We start from the raw sequence: 14572 nt of genomic DNA, 5'->3' as shown, positions 1-14572 counted from the left end.
CTCTACTGCATGTCAACTTGATATGCTTTGGTTCTGTTTGGATCAAGACACCGCAACAGGAACAAATAAGAGCAATTAACAAGCAACCACTGAAGTGAGACTGATACTCTGAATATGATGTCTATGCCATTCTGTACTGTAGGTCCTGAGAAGTGTTTCAGGTCAGCTATACATCTCACTTGACACCTCAAAGAGTTGCGGTTTATGGTTTCAGTAGCCCAGGTGCTCTTAATGCCCTTAGTACAGAATGCTTCTAGGCTGGTTATTTCTCAATTCCCATTCACTTCCTTAAACTGAACTATTTGTCAAAATTTGCATAAACTCATTTTCCCTCTACAAATCTCCATGCTTCCTATGGAAGTGAGCAACAGCTACAGCATTAGAAAGCTGGCCCGCCAGCGTCAAATGAAATACTCAGCTAATTCCCCTGACCAGACTTACATTATGTTGTACCAGCCTTTGCATCAGAATTGGCTTCACCATCTTACCTCGTTCGTTTGCTTCCCACTGTAGGACATTTTCTTGACTGCCACCACCTCATTAGTGTGGGAATTTGTAGCCTGGAGGAGGAAAAAAATAAATTAGAAAAAAAAATCATTTTTAAATCCTCCCCGTGGAGTGAGCCGTGCCTTTAGCAAACACAGACTTTCTTCTCCTATATCACATCCTGGAAAGCTCCTACACTTCAGAGACACCTGCCTTGTGATAAGATTTATGAGGCAGCTATTTTAGCACTCTTTTCTGGCATTATTTATCTATCCACAATCACAGTCCCTCCCTCAGCCCATACTACACTTGCTACGTCTCTACTGGTACACAGAACAAGGTCCGGTATCTCACTGAGAACGCATAAAACAGTTTCATTGGAATTGCTGTAAAAGCAGCATTCAATTAGCTTGCTCCTCTAATCAGCATTTTCTCTGATTCACTGTTTTTGGTCCACTTATTTCCAATATTAAGGCAAAGGCTGTATTGTGATTTTTCATCACATCATCTTAGGACAATGTCTGTGTGCCTTATATGCATTGCTGTACGGAAAAAAAAAAAAACACAACTAGTTTTGGTTCTGAAAATCAGTCAAAAAAGATAGATGGGTCCAGGCTGCTTTTGCCAAGTTTCATTTAATATTGGGCTTTTTTTCAAGCCTTTGTTCTTCAAAAGACTGATTAATCTAGTTTTACGCCATTAAAGCAGAGAGGCTGTGACTTTCCTACGGTTCCAAACACGTTGATGAGGCACAGACCTCCTCCCAGATATTACCATTGGGGTTGTTAGAAAGCAAGTTATTTTGGTTTTCTTGTGCTATTACAAAAAGATCAAGTTTTCAGGAATGAATTTGTAGTAACAAAAGGAATGTCATTCACTTCGCTTATGAAACTGGGTCACCAAACGTAGGCGATCTGCACACAGTTGTTCTCTTCGCTGCTGGTGGTTGAGCAGATGTCAAATCATGGAGCCATGCTATTCATAGAAATGCAAACCACCTTATCTGAAAAACCACCATGGAATCAAGCTTAAAAGCAGACCAGAAAAAAAAATCAGGACATTTACATTTTCAACAAAATTTGCCAGGCCCCAAACTTCACCTATTTTAATGCAAAAAAAGCAGATCTTCAAAAGCAGATCTTCAGAGAGCTGACATCTAACTCAGACTTCTCAACCAGATTGACGGACTTGCTTTCTGCCCAGAGTATAAGCAGGAAAAAAATACAAAGCCGCCATATTTGCTTGCAATCTGCTCATTTGATTCCTGCATGGAAAGCACTGTTATCCCAAGAAGCTTTCTCGTTGGGCAAGTGGTCATGGCAGTAACATCTCATGCAAGTTTTCCAGTTCTGTCCACACCAAGTCTTCTATCTTTAAAATTTAAGCCCCCATTCTTTATTTTTGCTTTCTTCATTAAATAGCTTAGCTTTGAAAGCTAAGTTTGAAAGCTAAGAGGAGTTGAAAGCCAATCCTTGCAACCAGTAAGTCAGGCTAGTAGATGATGCTCAGTATTTGGGGGGAATAGAACATAAATAGCAAGTGTCCTTGAACTGCAGGTGATCGTTATTGTCACAATCTCATATCAACGCAGTACTAAGAAGGCTCAGGGAAACACTCAACAGAATTGGATGTGTGGCATCTGATTGTAAATTTAAAATGTCGTGTCAAAGGAAAAAATGAGACATTGGAAGATTCTGTCTTACAGATTAGCTACTCATTTAATATTTTATTATCAGAGCCATCAGATCCAAGTTGGACAATGAGCATTATTCAGTTAGCAAAATCTTGCTTTTTTGGAACCCGTATGACACAGGGATGATGACCAGAGGCCATGAACTCAGTTTCAGAAAGAGCTTTGGTTGCCTGGAGTGGCACTGTCCTCATTTCTGCATGTTAAGGATGGAACATCTTAAGGTTTTAATCCTAAGAGTTGCTGAAATCCCAGCACCTCTAACCACTTACAATTTTGAGGACAAAAACCCTGTGTCAGTTAAAAGCTTAGAATACAATCAAAGTTAAATCTGGTAAATCCTCATTTCCACTGCTCGCAAGGATGAGTACTATACTCCCAAGCAATGCATTAATCAAAGACATTTCACGATGCTCACAGTGACTTCAAAGAAAAATGATGTTGGGTGAACCACAAGAGCCCGGGAATTACTAAAGGGAACTGACACACTTAGACTCGACTCTTCCCAGCACACACACTTCATCAAATGGGTTAGAGAAAACATAACACAAGTAACTTCTGGGGAAGGCAAAACCCTTCCTAAGCACTCATCGTCCTGCTCAAGCACATAAAAGATCTCAAGAGTATTTTACTCAAATAGATGAGCTCCTGCTGGTGTTCTAAACAAATTTCCAAATACTTCTGTCTGCCGCTAACTTCAAATATCTTCACATAGCATACGCTCTCTCGCATCAGTCACAACTTTGTGCTGCAGGGTACAACTGCCCCGTTAAGCTGTCGCCACCTTCCCTCTGTTGTGGACCAAGTTGCTGCTCTAAGCAGCATTTCTTTCTAGCAAGAAAAAAAGTTTCTTTTCTTAAGTTAACTTGCCAAACATTGGTAATTATATATTGGGCAAACAAAATCACCAGTTCTCCAAGTTGCACCCCCAAATCCTCTATTAACTTTATTCAATTGCCATTTTCTGAATGGCAAAACACATGAGCCCAGGACAACATATTTGAGCAGCACTCCCTTCTTTCTTTGCTTGATTAGACCTGACATGAATATTCCTCTACCACCCCACCACCCCTTTATTTTTTAATAGGTAAAAGGTTTCTTATCTTTTTAAAATACATGCTCACAGAACCGCAGTAGGCTTGAGGATGCCAAACACCATGGACACAGTGGGGTATGAAGTATTTAGTTCTGTTAGGGAAGCAGCACTGAACTGCATAACAACCAAACACAATCTTTAGAAATATTGTGACCAGTCAAGGAGAAACCTGACCCTTGGTGTATTTTAGGACTTTCCCCTCTTCTTTAGATGATTTAGAAAGCCCTGTTCCTTCAAAGGTGTTTGACCTATTCTCCCTTTCTGATACCAAGGACATCAGGACCCATGGAAACACTGCCACGATGATGTGAGATCTTATTTGATGTGAGATTATTCCCAAACCCTGCCTCATTCCAAGGTGAAGAAAGACATCAGTCAGGCTGCAAGAGCTTTTAAAACGGAGGAAGAACAAAAAGATGCACAGCACACCCCTGCGTGATAGGGAAAAGTTCCAAGATGAGCCACACAAAGCAGGGTACAAGCAGAGGCCTTCCTCAGGCAAATGTCTGCCTGAAGGATGCAGACCGGTGAGTTCCTGCTCATGACTTACGTACACAGCAGGACAGCTTGTAGGAGGAAGATGCTGCAAGAAGCTGCAGGCTGGCTACACTCTCCAAAGCACAGACCAGGTGAAGCATAGAGGGAAAAGGAGGAAGAGAAGCTCTAGGGAACCACAGAAATATTCTGCCTAACCATGGTGACATGTCTGGTGTAAGCCTGCTTAGCAGCTCTCTAACACTCCTCATCCTCTTTCCCTGGAAGCACGAAGGCTTTCTGACCTCCAGAGCTAAATGATGAAGGCAGCACCTTCACCTCTGCCCTAAAGCATGTCACGTATCCTTTTCCTCGTCTGTGAGATACACTGAGCAGGACCTCTCTACTCACACCTAAAAAGATCCTGTTCTTCTTATGGAGAGGATCAACGTGTATTGTAAATTTTACAAACTCATCGTCTTACACATTTACTATTATTCTTCCACCTACCTGTCACTTAACCCAACACCTAAAAGAATCTGTTCCATTGCTGATGATCCCCATGGCAGAAAACCTCTTTGGTTCCACCAGTAGCTCCACTGCTGCACAGAACTACGAGCAGCAGATTGGAGTGCTTGCAGATCACTCATGCTAGCTACTGTCAGCGTTGCAGGTGTAAGAGAGCTTATCTGAATACTTTAGTGTCTGATATTCAAAAATCTCAGCTCCGGTGTGCTTGATCTTCTGGAGTGGCAAGACATACTACCACGTAACGTAAATTTATCTTAGAATGATTTTTTGATACTGAATTCTATTTTAGCTTCACTGATAGTGACTACATTATAATTATTTCCAAATCCAGTATTTTCAGTTTGGCTTTGTTTGATCCTAATTGGATTCTTCTCACTTTCCAGATGAAATTCTCTCGACTACCAGTTAACGCTACCTCCCTTCCCTCTTGAATTCCCATCCCCCCGACTTTCCCTTTGCTTTTGCCATGAAAGCATTTGCTATTGGAGATAGTATGGTATGTGATAAACGAGAGCAGAAGGAAGATGACAAAGCAAAGCGATATTTCAAAGGTATCTCTAACTCCTAAATTATCAGAAATCATTCAGAAGCCTGAAAGCAATTTGATGCGACTTCCACAGTATCTTTATTCAAACCACCACAAAGCCAATTCATTAACAAAAATAGCTTTTAACTCCAAAAGCATGTTGAATCATTAATTCACTAGATCTATTAATTTGCAATAATTTACAAGCTTATGAGCACCGAGTAGATTATCTTGAAATTCCAGTTTGGCAAATTAATTTCCAACTGCTTCAATTCAACTTTCAGCATCTAACAGCACCAGTACCATGTACTTAACCTGTGTGATTGGGTATGTTATTACGTCTATAGTTGACTGCTTCTCTAAATACAGCTGGAACAGCAAAGAGCTCAGGAGTGCTCTGGAGACACTTACTTCCACGATGTGCTATGCTAAAGCTAACAAACACAGAACACTAAGAGCTGAAACGATGCCCACTTTTACAAATGCTGAGAATCTGCAAAATACCAGATAAATCGGTCTCATTTCTCAAAAAGGAGGTAAAGAACTGTACTTACAAAGTAAACTGCTCCGAAACTTCCATGTCCGATTTCATGTAAACCCACAAATATTTCTTCAGGATCATCTTTGTAGAAGAGGTCAGCTATTTCTGGGTCCTTTGGCACCCCTTTGCGCATGTTGACCAGTATTATGAACTAGCTCGCGCTTTCAATTCCCAATCAATTTCTTCCTTCATCGACAACGTAGTTTGTAGACAGCATTCAGCACCTGGTGAGAAAGTTCATCTTTTATCTGCTTCCCTTACACAGGTTTCAGTCCTCCCTTCTCTGACAGCAAAATAAGAGGAAACACTTTCAGGAGCAATAGACTTCCTATTATTTCCTTCAGCAATTTCTTTTTAATTATTAGTCCAATTTAGATATAGAGATTAAAAAGCATTCAGAGTACAACGGCCCTTTATCTCACACAGGAAGCAAGTGCTGCAGCTACACTAAGGTCCACTTGAAGACAAAAGTCCTGTTGCTACGCAAAACATCCTGTGATATGAGTTTGTTATTCTCCGTGCTGGTCTCCAAATGTGTCACTTTTTCAACTCTTACCATTGTTCCTCCTACTTTTCTCTGCTGTTTGTTTGCTTTGTTTCTCTACTCCCACTTGCCAGCTGGTGCTAATAGAAAAGTTCTCTTCCATGCCACAGAAACACTTCACAATCATATGAGTGCGGGGTTTGTTGTTTTTATTTTATCTTTTAGTGCTCTAGGACAGCTAGGGCTATTGGGTTTTGATAACTCCCATCACAAAACTGCTTTTGAAAAATCCTGGAGTCCGTCAGGTAAGGCAGGTATTTGCTTTCTTACCATCTTTCTGTAGAACAAGCAGATAGACAGCATGGAACGGAGGTGCGCTTCAAGGAAGATTTTAAATATCCATCCCAAACCTTTTATTTAAACAAAACACTACAAAGCTTTGCCTTCGTCATCTAAACATCCTGAAAAGTTTGCATTGGTTCACAGACACTGGCGTACAAAGGCATGACGGATGCCTCTACCCACATGCCTTTGAATTCTGAAGCCCAGCAGATTATCTGCAGATGAGTCAACTGGAGCAGCTTCTAACAAGTCTGGAGCAAGCCTCAAAATTCTATTTCCACATATGTAGCTCAGCACCTAGTTTATTGATACCACATCTCTGTGCTTAAAACAAAAAGGCTTCTGAAAATAAACACCAAAACGTTCAGCCTACCTTATGTTATAAATCAGTGTAGCATTTGAAGAGAGACTGGCTGAAATGTAGCAACCAGATAAAATTAAAACTAAAACACACATTAAAGGCTTCAGAAGATTTCAGACTGCAAGCAGCATCCAGATAGAGCAATGATGAAAGCAGAGCTTAATTTTGGTCTGAGGCTGAGACAGTCTCCTTGGCTCGGGATGACAAGTAATGGAGCAAGAAGCACAATGAATTGTGGCTCATTAGGGGAGCGCTGAGGTGAAGCATACCTGGGTAACTGTGGCACAAAGCATGCTCTGTGGCTCAGATTCCTTTCAGCAGCATCGTTGTGTGCTCTCGTCTCCCCAAATTCTACGCGCTCCGATACCCTACAAAGGAGAACAAGTTTTATTATTTAGAAAAAATATTCTGATATCTTCTAATACATGAAAATATTACATCTCAAGAAATCCACCACCTGTCCAAGGATCACTTGAAAGCGCAGTTAAAGAGGGTGCTGGCTATAAATGTTAGTGATCTCTCTTTGGGTGAAGGTGCTCCCTTTCTGTCTTCTATAACCATTGGGCTTGCTCCACACCATAGAACAGGACACCAGGAAAAGATGTTAACGCCAAATTGTTTGACTTTTTATAAAGGCACTTAAGCTTGTTTGGAAGCCTGCTCTCACACCACACTTTTTAGATCACCTACAAAAAGGACACAGCTCACAAAGCTAAGGCTAGTATTTAGCTCAGCTCATTGCACCTGACTTACAAAACCTCAAAAGAAGGTACTTGACATTAATAAGTCAAACGTTGTCACACTCCACTGAGAAGAAAACGAGCAATTAAAAGACAAAAAAAGGAGGGCAAGCAGTTAGACCCATCAGTGCAAATCAGGTCACAGAGCACACACTGAGTGCAGCCACCCCTTCCTACCGGTCCCACAACACCCGCCCTCTTGGGGGGTCAAACACACCGAGGGCTTGAAATCTACCTGCCCTCATATGCCTGTATCACCAAAATCTGAATTAATGTACACCTGAATTAATGCTTAACAAGCTAACTCATCTTCTCATTTATTAGGAAAAAGCCATCTGCACAGAAGTCTTCCTGCTGAGGAGCTTCAGAAAGAGGATTGCCAATGTTTTAGCCTGCCTGTGATATTTTAGTTAAAACATGTATCTCAGGAACAAGCTGATGACAGAAGCCAGATGAATGAAATGAGCATTCATTCTCAGCTGACTGGCCTCACCCAAAGGTCCTGTATTTACTACATGCCTGCAGACAGGGGCAAAGAATGCAGCATTTCAGGTCGGGCATTCTTCAGGCAAGTGAAAAACCCATTTGGCTTTAGAACAATACAAACAAACGGAGGAAGAAGACATTTATCCATCTCTAATCATATGAACTGTGCAAAAAACAAAATCAGCGCAGCTGTAATATACAAGGATAAATTGGTATTTAAAATGGGAAATGAAATGTTGATATTTAAAGTTAAGCTCTAAGTAACAATGTCAATCTCTATACAGGACTGACATACGTATCGATGCTGTACAATACCCAAGTGTTCTCAGCAGGACGATTATTTTCTGGTAATGATTATCAGAAAAGGCAGGGATGGGAAGCATATCGGGAGCAACCCAAGCCCTGTTGATGTGCACGGATCAGCAGTGCTCCACGCTGTCCTACAGCCCCTGCAGCGCCTCGTGGAGCAGGTGCTGGGAGCCCTGCACACGGCTGGTGCTGGCTGTGCTGTCTCATGCTTCAATTGCCTACGTCAGGAATGGTACAAATCACACCGCTTTGCAGTAAGCTGGCAAAGTCACATTCTTAATATTAAAGCTCCCTTACAGAAATGGAAAGATTAAAATAAAGATAGTTTGAACTGGCTGGCTCGATTCTTCAGAGCGCGATGGCAGCTGAATGCCATCAGTAGAAATTACTCAAGTTCAAGGTATCATCAACTGAAGCAAGCTGTTTCAGTTACCGATGTAATTAATGCATCAAGAAACAACTTAGTGTAAGCCTGGTATCTGCTCTTCATCCTTCAAAAAGTGCACTGCAATCTGCATTTGAGACTGCATGTTCCAAAGCCCTCAACTGAAAATAGCATTAATCATATGGGCAATGACTTATGGATGTGACAAGTGACTCAAGATTTTCAGAGTGTGTGAGAACAGCATTTGGTTCAGATAAGGCCATTTGGAGATGCCTCAAACTGCCTACCTAGAAATTAAAGCTCTCAATCAACAGTAACGGGTGAGAATCTCAGCCTTGGAGGACAAACTGCTCGCGCTCCATTTCTGAAATACCCTAAGCAGCTAGAAAGAAATGAATTCTTCAGAGTAAATTTAGCATAAGGAATCATACTAAGAAAATAAGTGAAAGGTCCTCTATGAAAAAACTCTCTAGAGAAAGTTATTGAACACATTATGACTGCTCTGCTGATGGCACCTGGATTAAATTCTTCATTGAGGATCAGAAGGAAAAAAACAGGAAACATCCTACAGCTGCACAATTTGTCATTGTGCAATACTTTGGCGACATCGAGGCATTCAGCTTTAGAATACCAGTTTAATTAAACCTAGACAAAGTCAATCATAGAAATAATCACACTGTTCAGTTGGTGTGGATGTTTTACAGAGTACCATCAAGGCCCCAAACCTGAGCAGCTTGCAGTGCCCAGTTAAATCAGAAGAGAAGAAAGGGAAATATTATCAAGATGGTGGAGTTTAAGTATTTAAATAGTCTCCAAGAAGAGTATTTTTTAATTATCTAGCAATACAGGCTAACTTACAATGGTTTTTCAGCACCCTTTTATACATACCAATGATGTGACTGCTCAAGATTGCCTGTAAATAGCTGGTCTGCTTACAGGAAAGCTCAGCTCAAGTAAAGCAAAGCTTCCAGATGCACACGCTCACATGATGTGAGCATCTTCAGGAGCTAGGCATCTGCTTTGCGATGGCTCCCAGGGAGAAAACTAGTCTCTGTGTTCATTCAAGTAGCCAGTGTAACGCCCAAGGTAAAGTATTTGATACCAAGTGCGTCTCCTTCAGAATTTCCTGGCAGGGTAATGGAAATGACACACAGGCAGGGTAACAGTGGGAAGATTAGCTGTAGCAACAGAAGACTTACAAATCGGCTTTTATTATAGTTATTTTATATCTGAAAGCTGTTCTGGAAAGCAAACTGATATTTAAAGGTCTATAACCTAGAGCAAGGTGCCACGAAGCAGCAGTGGCTCATCCTGTGGACATCTCTTCCCAGACCCCGCACAACATCTTGCTACTACAACAAACATTTTTTTTTTCCAATGGTTTAGAAAAGCAAGGTGCCCCCAGGCACAAGCCGCCCTCCCACTTGGTTAAGCACCGAGCACTGCTTCTGGTTTTCACATATATTTGCATCAAGATTCTCCTGCTACCAGTTACGACCTCCAAGTGCGCTATGAGTAACAGAATAGTCCTTGACCTGAAGATAAATAGAGCAACAAAACACAAACAAAAGTGCTTTTAAGCTGCTGTTCCATGTATAAAGCTACAGCCACGTAGAAGATGTCATCCTACCTGCGTGCCAAAGTCTGTAACTGCTGCCACACTCTTGAAGACATTTCTCTATCAAATTATTCATTTACTAAGCAACCTGTAACACATCCAGCATCCTTAGCTCCCCAGTATATTTAATATTTGCAGCATGGCTTCCAGCCCCCCAAGAATCTCAATTTCAATACCTCAAAAACTCCACGGTCCGTATTCAGGAGCAAGCGTACTGCTCATAAAGCACAGCCTGAATCGTGAAAGCGACTCTTGCTGTGAGACACGTGGGTACAGAAACACATAAAATTAGGTTTAGTTCCCAACAACGCCACAGTACTTCCCAAAACAAGGACGAAGTTTTCCACTGCAAGCAGAAAAACAACGCGCAGGAAGCAGGCTGGAGCGGCAGCAGGAGGAGCAGCGCAACACGGCTCGCCCATTTTTAGGTGGGTATTTTGGGGGGGATAATTTTACACCACAATTCTTGTTCCAAGAATGACAAACACAGTCCCCTTCCTTCGATTCAGTCTCTCCCAAAATCTGGAAGACAGCATTAAAGAAATTCTCAAGTGCAAGCGCAGCTGGTAAAAACTGTCCTAAATCAGAAATCTGGCCCAAAGCAGGCACACACTCTGGTTCCACTGCAGTGCTCGCACACACGCACAAGAACACAAACAAAAAGGCTTTTTTGCTGTTTGTCTTTAAAGTACGAGCCATTTTTTCCTTTAATTTTTACTTCAGGCTTATGCCTAAGGCCTCATCCGGTGCTTTAGCAACGAGTTACGCTGACTTTCCCTCACCAATTCCCTGCCCATGGGGATGACCCTGCCCATGGGGATGAGGAGCCTTCGCTTTGAAGCAGGTACTCCAGCTCCTAACATAGCCAGGTCCTGAGGCTTTAATTACACTAAGGGTCCCAGCTGCCATAGTAGCTGTACAAGGAGAAGAAAAAAAAAAAAAAAAAGGTTTTCTGGTTCAGCTTAGAGAAAGTGAGTCAATCGCATTGCATGTGCTGGCCTAGCCGTGTTACTTTTACTCTAGCAAAGAATTCAGTTATTTCAAGTCCAGCCTGATCATTTTGAGAAGAAAAGAAACCTCTTGAAAGCCCTATTTTAAGCTTTTCAATGTCATTTCTTTGATAGCTAAGAATACTTCAACTTGTACAACCAATACTACGCAACCGAAAGCGCCACGTGTTCGCCCTAGCATATTAGCTCTTATTTTAATGCGTAAAACACTACGACACATATCTGGTATGCAAGCTGGTTATTTAGAGTCCTCTGACAGTGTACACAACAAGCAGCTGTACGACAGCCTTTGTTTGCTGAAATTCATCACTGATTCCATGCTACGTGGAGCAGATTTCACTCTGGCGAGGAGCAGTCAACCCACTCCCACGTCCAGTCCCAAAATTTCTAAGGAGCAAAGTGATCAAATTTGTATGCAATGAGGATGGAAGATACCCAGGGACCTTGAGCAGCCACAACAGAAGGTTGTGAGTGTTTGGAAGTGTCCTGCAGCTCCCCAGGAGTATGAGGGGGATGAGGACAGCACTAGGCCGCGGCCTGCAGGGACAGCAGCAGCCCCTCGAACATGGCTCCGCTGCTCGGCCTTTGCAAGCGACTGCCCGAAAGACTCAAGGCAGTTACACGCCCCATTTCCATTCACGTTTGCACGGTGTTTGGAAGAAAGCCCAGCTCCCCTAGAAAGAGATAAGAGGATTTTTCTGTGCCAAGCCTTCAGCTCGGCCATCCACCTCCAGCAGCAGGCTGGCAAGCGCAGCCGTGGGTTCAGGGCTCCCCAGTGCTTACATGAGCGTTGGATCATGCCGAGTCAGCCCGTGCTAGTACAGATTACTCACGCTAATAAAACAAATGAATCAGTACTTCAATGACAAAGGTGAGCACTGTGCACAGTGGCCCTGGGATATGAAATTAAACTAATAACTTTGTTGTAGATATGTACCTTTAGCGAAATTTTATTTCCCCCCAGTTACAGGCAGCATTTTTAAAGGACACCTTGTTCCGTTTGCAGTACCTTTATTATTAGTATTTACCTACTAAGAACGAGACAACTGTCCCTGTTATTTAAAGTAAATCAATAAAAAGAGAAAGGCGGTAGGTTTACAGTCAAGGAACAATTAGCTTTAGGAGCAGGGAAAGCTCCGACAAGTCCGACATCAAGCAGCCGCCAGCCTTTCTGAGGAAGCTGCACCAGTTGTGGTCACTATCCTCAAAGGAAAACTAATTTCTTTTTTATGAATACAATATGGAAAAGCACGATAAATATGCTAAAAGTTAGTGATCTTCTAATTTTCCTCAGACATTGCTCTGAACGGGACAGCGGAGGTGAAGGCAACACCTTCTGCCTTCGAACGGTGGGTTTGGAAAAGCATCACCTTTTTCTCTGCACTTGATCCAAAGCTCACGACCTGATGAACATTTCCATAAAGACCAGCACTATTAAGTCCTCCTGCAATTTGTGTCATGAAACCCTATCAAATTTTAAGTCCTGGGGAATAACATGCTCAGTTTTAGTTTTGCTTTTTACACGTTCATCCGATGGTTGCATCAAAAAGCAGGAACAGGAGGCAGCAGCATGCATCTCATGCTTCTGACCCCCTCCTTTAGGTCACACCAAACCAGGCCCTAACCCCGCACCTAGCTGCGAGCACTGCACAGCCCTTCTGAACCCAGTTCAGGAAGGGGTAGGTGATTTTTCTCTGTAATAACCCCTTTGTAGTACCCACGTATTCTTCAAAAGCAGGTAAAGAAATCTGATGACCAAGATGGTCTTTCCTATAAAATGTCCCTACATACCATTTTGCACCAGTAGATCCTTCTCCCCCTACTAGATCCATAATAAAGACCACTTTAAGGACTTGATAGAGCACAAGAAGAAGGAAACACAGCATCAGGTAGGGCTCAAGCTCAACACTGAGGTACTTTTTTATAAACAGGTTTCCCAACGCAGCCTGGAAGCAGCACTGCTTTGCTGGTGGCCATAGCAAAGCAATTTTGGAGGAGTTGAGGGGTTGTTTTTTTCTGCCTTTCTTCGTTTTTCTCCTCAAGGCACACCTGCACCAATAGAAGTTAATGCCAGGCAACCCTTCCCCAATACCTTAACAGCTCAAAATCCAGCAGTGACGTAAAGACAACTGCTTCTGACTGTCCTGCTGCAGACTAGAAAAAGGCTTCGTGCTCTGAGCAAGGAAATTTCATCAGTAATTAATCATGGCACCCTTGAAATAATTCAGGGGTACATCTGAAAGGGAGGAAGGATACAGGAATGTTTTAAATCCTAGTATACGTAGGCATCATACACATATAAATTTCATCAGGTCTTCTCATGAAAGCACCTCTAAAACTTCAGATATGGATCATGAAATTGTGGAAACTACCTTCCCATTCTCATCAGGCTTTCTGGAGTGGTTTTATCAGGCTCTTCGTCATGTTGCTTACAAGCCAGTGAACTCCAGACAATTATAAATTCATGACTATTATGCTGTGTGTTACTCAGAGGCAAAAATAAGTCATCAAATTTGTTTACGCAGGTCGGAGGAGACACCAGCACACTCAGAGTTTCCTACCTATTAATGGAATGGCTTCCAAAGCTCTACCCATTTTGTGGTTTAGAGCTCCTTTTAGGTATTTTCAAGGAGTTGATGCGTTGACCATCACATAACCAACCCAAAAAGTTCCAGCAGGTGGATAAACCCACAGCCACAACCCCTCTCGAGCTGTGACCACAGCACTGTGCCCCCAAGCAGCTCGCCATCCACACTCCCAAGTGGCTGTTAGAGTTTGGATCACCAAAATTAGAGTTTGGATCACCCAAAAAACACCTTTATTTCAAAATTAGTTGTCGTGGCGTCCACCTAGGTGGCGTGGCTCTGAGCTGTCCCTCGGAGGCCAGCCAGAAACCGGAAAGCAGTGAGGTTTACTAATTGAAGTCAACGTATAATTATGGCGCTACCCAAGGAGAGGCAGCGTTGTAGCAGCAGGATGCGTGTACATTTCACTGAAAAGCTTGGGATAACAGCTGGGCAAAAAATGTTTTCTTTACAGGTTCTTATCCATGGTCGTGTGTTTCTGTACTGTAATAGCACGCTGGTGAGCAAGGTAGCTTTGTCATAACAGTAGTTGACTGTGCAGAAGTAGTTTTCCACTAAAAAAAATCTGTTGATTCTCTTTTTCTAAGAAAATAGAACTCAGATACTGATTTTTCTGGAAGCTAAAGGAGTCGGGCAGTAGAGTCCTTGCCCCAGTGAAACCAGCCACAGCACACGCTCACCGGGATGCGAGCAGCCACTCTGAGGGTCGCGGTACCCCTCAGAGCGTGCAGGGACCCACCGCAAACCCAGCGACGATTTTTTTCCTTGTTTGATGGTGCAGAGGACGGTAACCACGAAGTGCTGAATTTAGAACTGCGAATTTTCCATAATCCTAAAGCTCTGTGAGTTTTTATTACAAGCTTACTATTAAAACACCAAACCTCTCCATTCTGGCCCATGGGAGAGCA

At 42.5% G+C, this 14572-nt stretch overlaps 1 protein-coding gene across 6 annotated transcripts in view; it reads right to left on the bottom strand.

The window, feature by feature from the left end:
* The window catches only part of TAOK3 (TAO kinase 3), an 82894-nt gene that overhangs the window by 42281 nt on the left and 26041 nt on the right, over positions 1 to 14572 (bottom strand). For all 6 annotated transcript variants that reach the window (XM_084297388.1, XM_084297387.1, XM_084297392.1 and 3 more), the window contains 3 exons: positions 6801 to 6899; positions 5358 to 5568; positions 489 to 560 (listed from right to left, as the gene is read on the bottom strand). In XM_084297388.1, coding sequence (XP_084153514.1) covers positions 489 to 560; positions 5358 to 5477 — 192 coding nt within the window. In that variant the 5' untranslated portion in view covers positions 5478 to 5568; positions 6801 to 6899. The remainder of the gene's footprint in view (positions 1 to 488; positions 561 to 5357; positions 5569 to 6800; positions 6900 to 14572) is intronic.

Source organism: Netta rufina (genome assembly GCF_964035555.1).
Source record: "Netta rufina genome assembly, chromosome: 17".
Classification (NCBI taxonomy): domain Eukaryota; kingdom Metazoa; phylum Chordata; class Aves; order Anseriformes; family Anatidae; genus Netta; species Netta rufina.
Note: the sequence above shows the minus strand (reverse complement) of the source record. Positions and strands in the feature narration are given on the sequence as shown.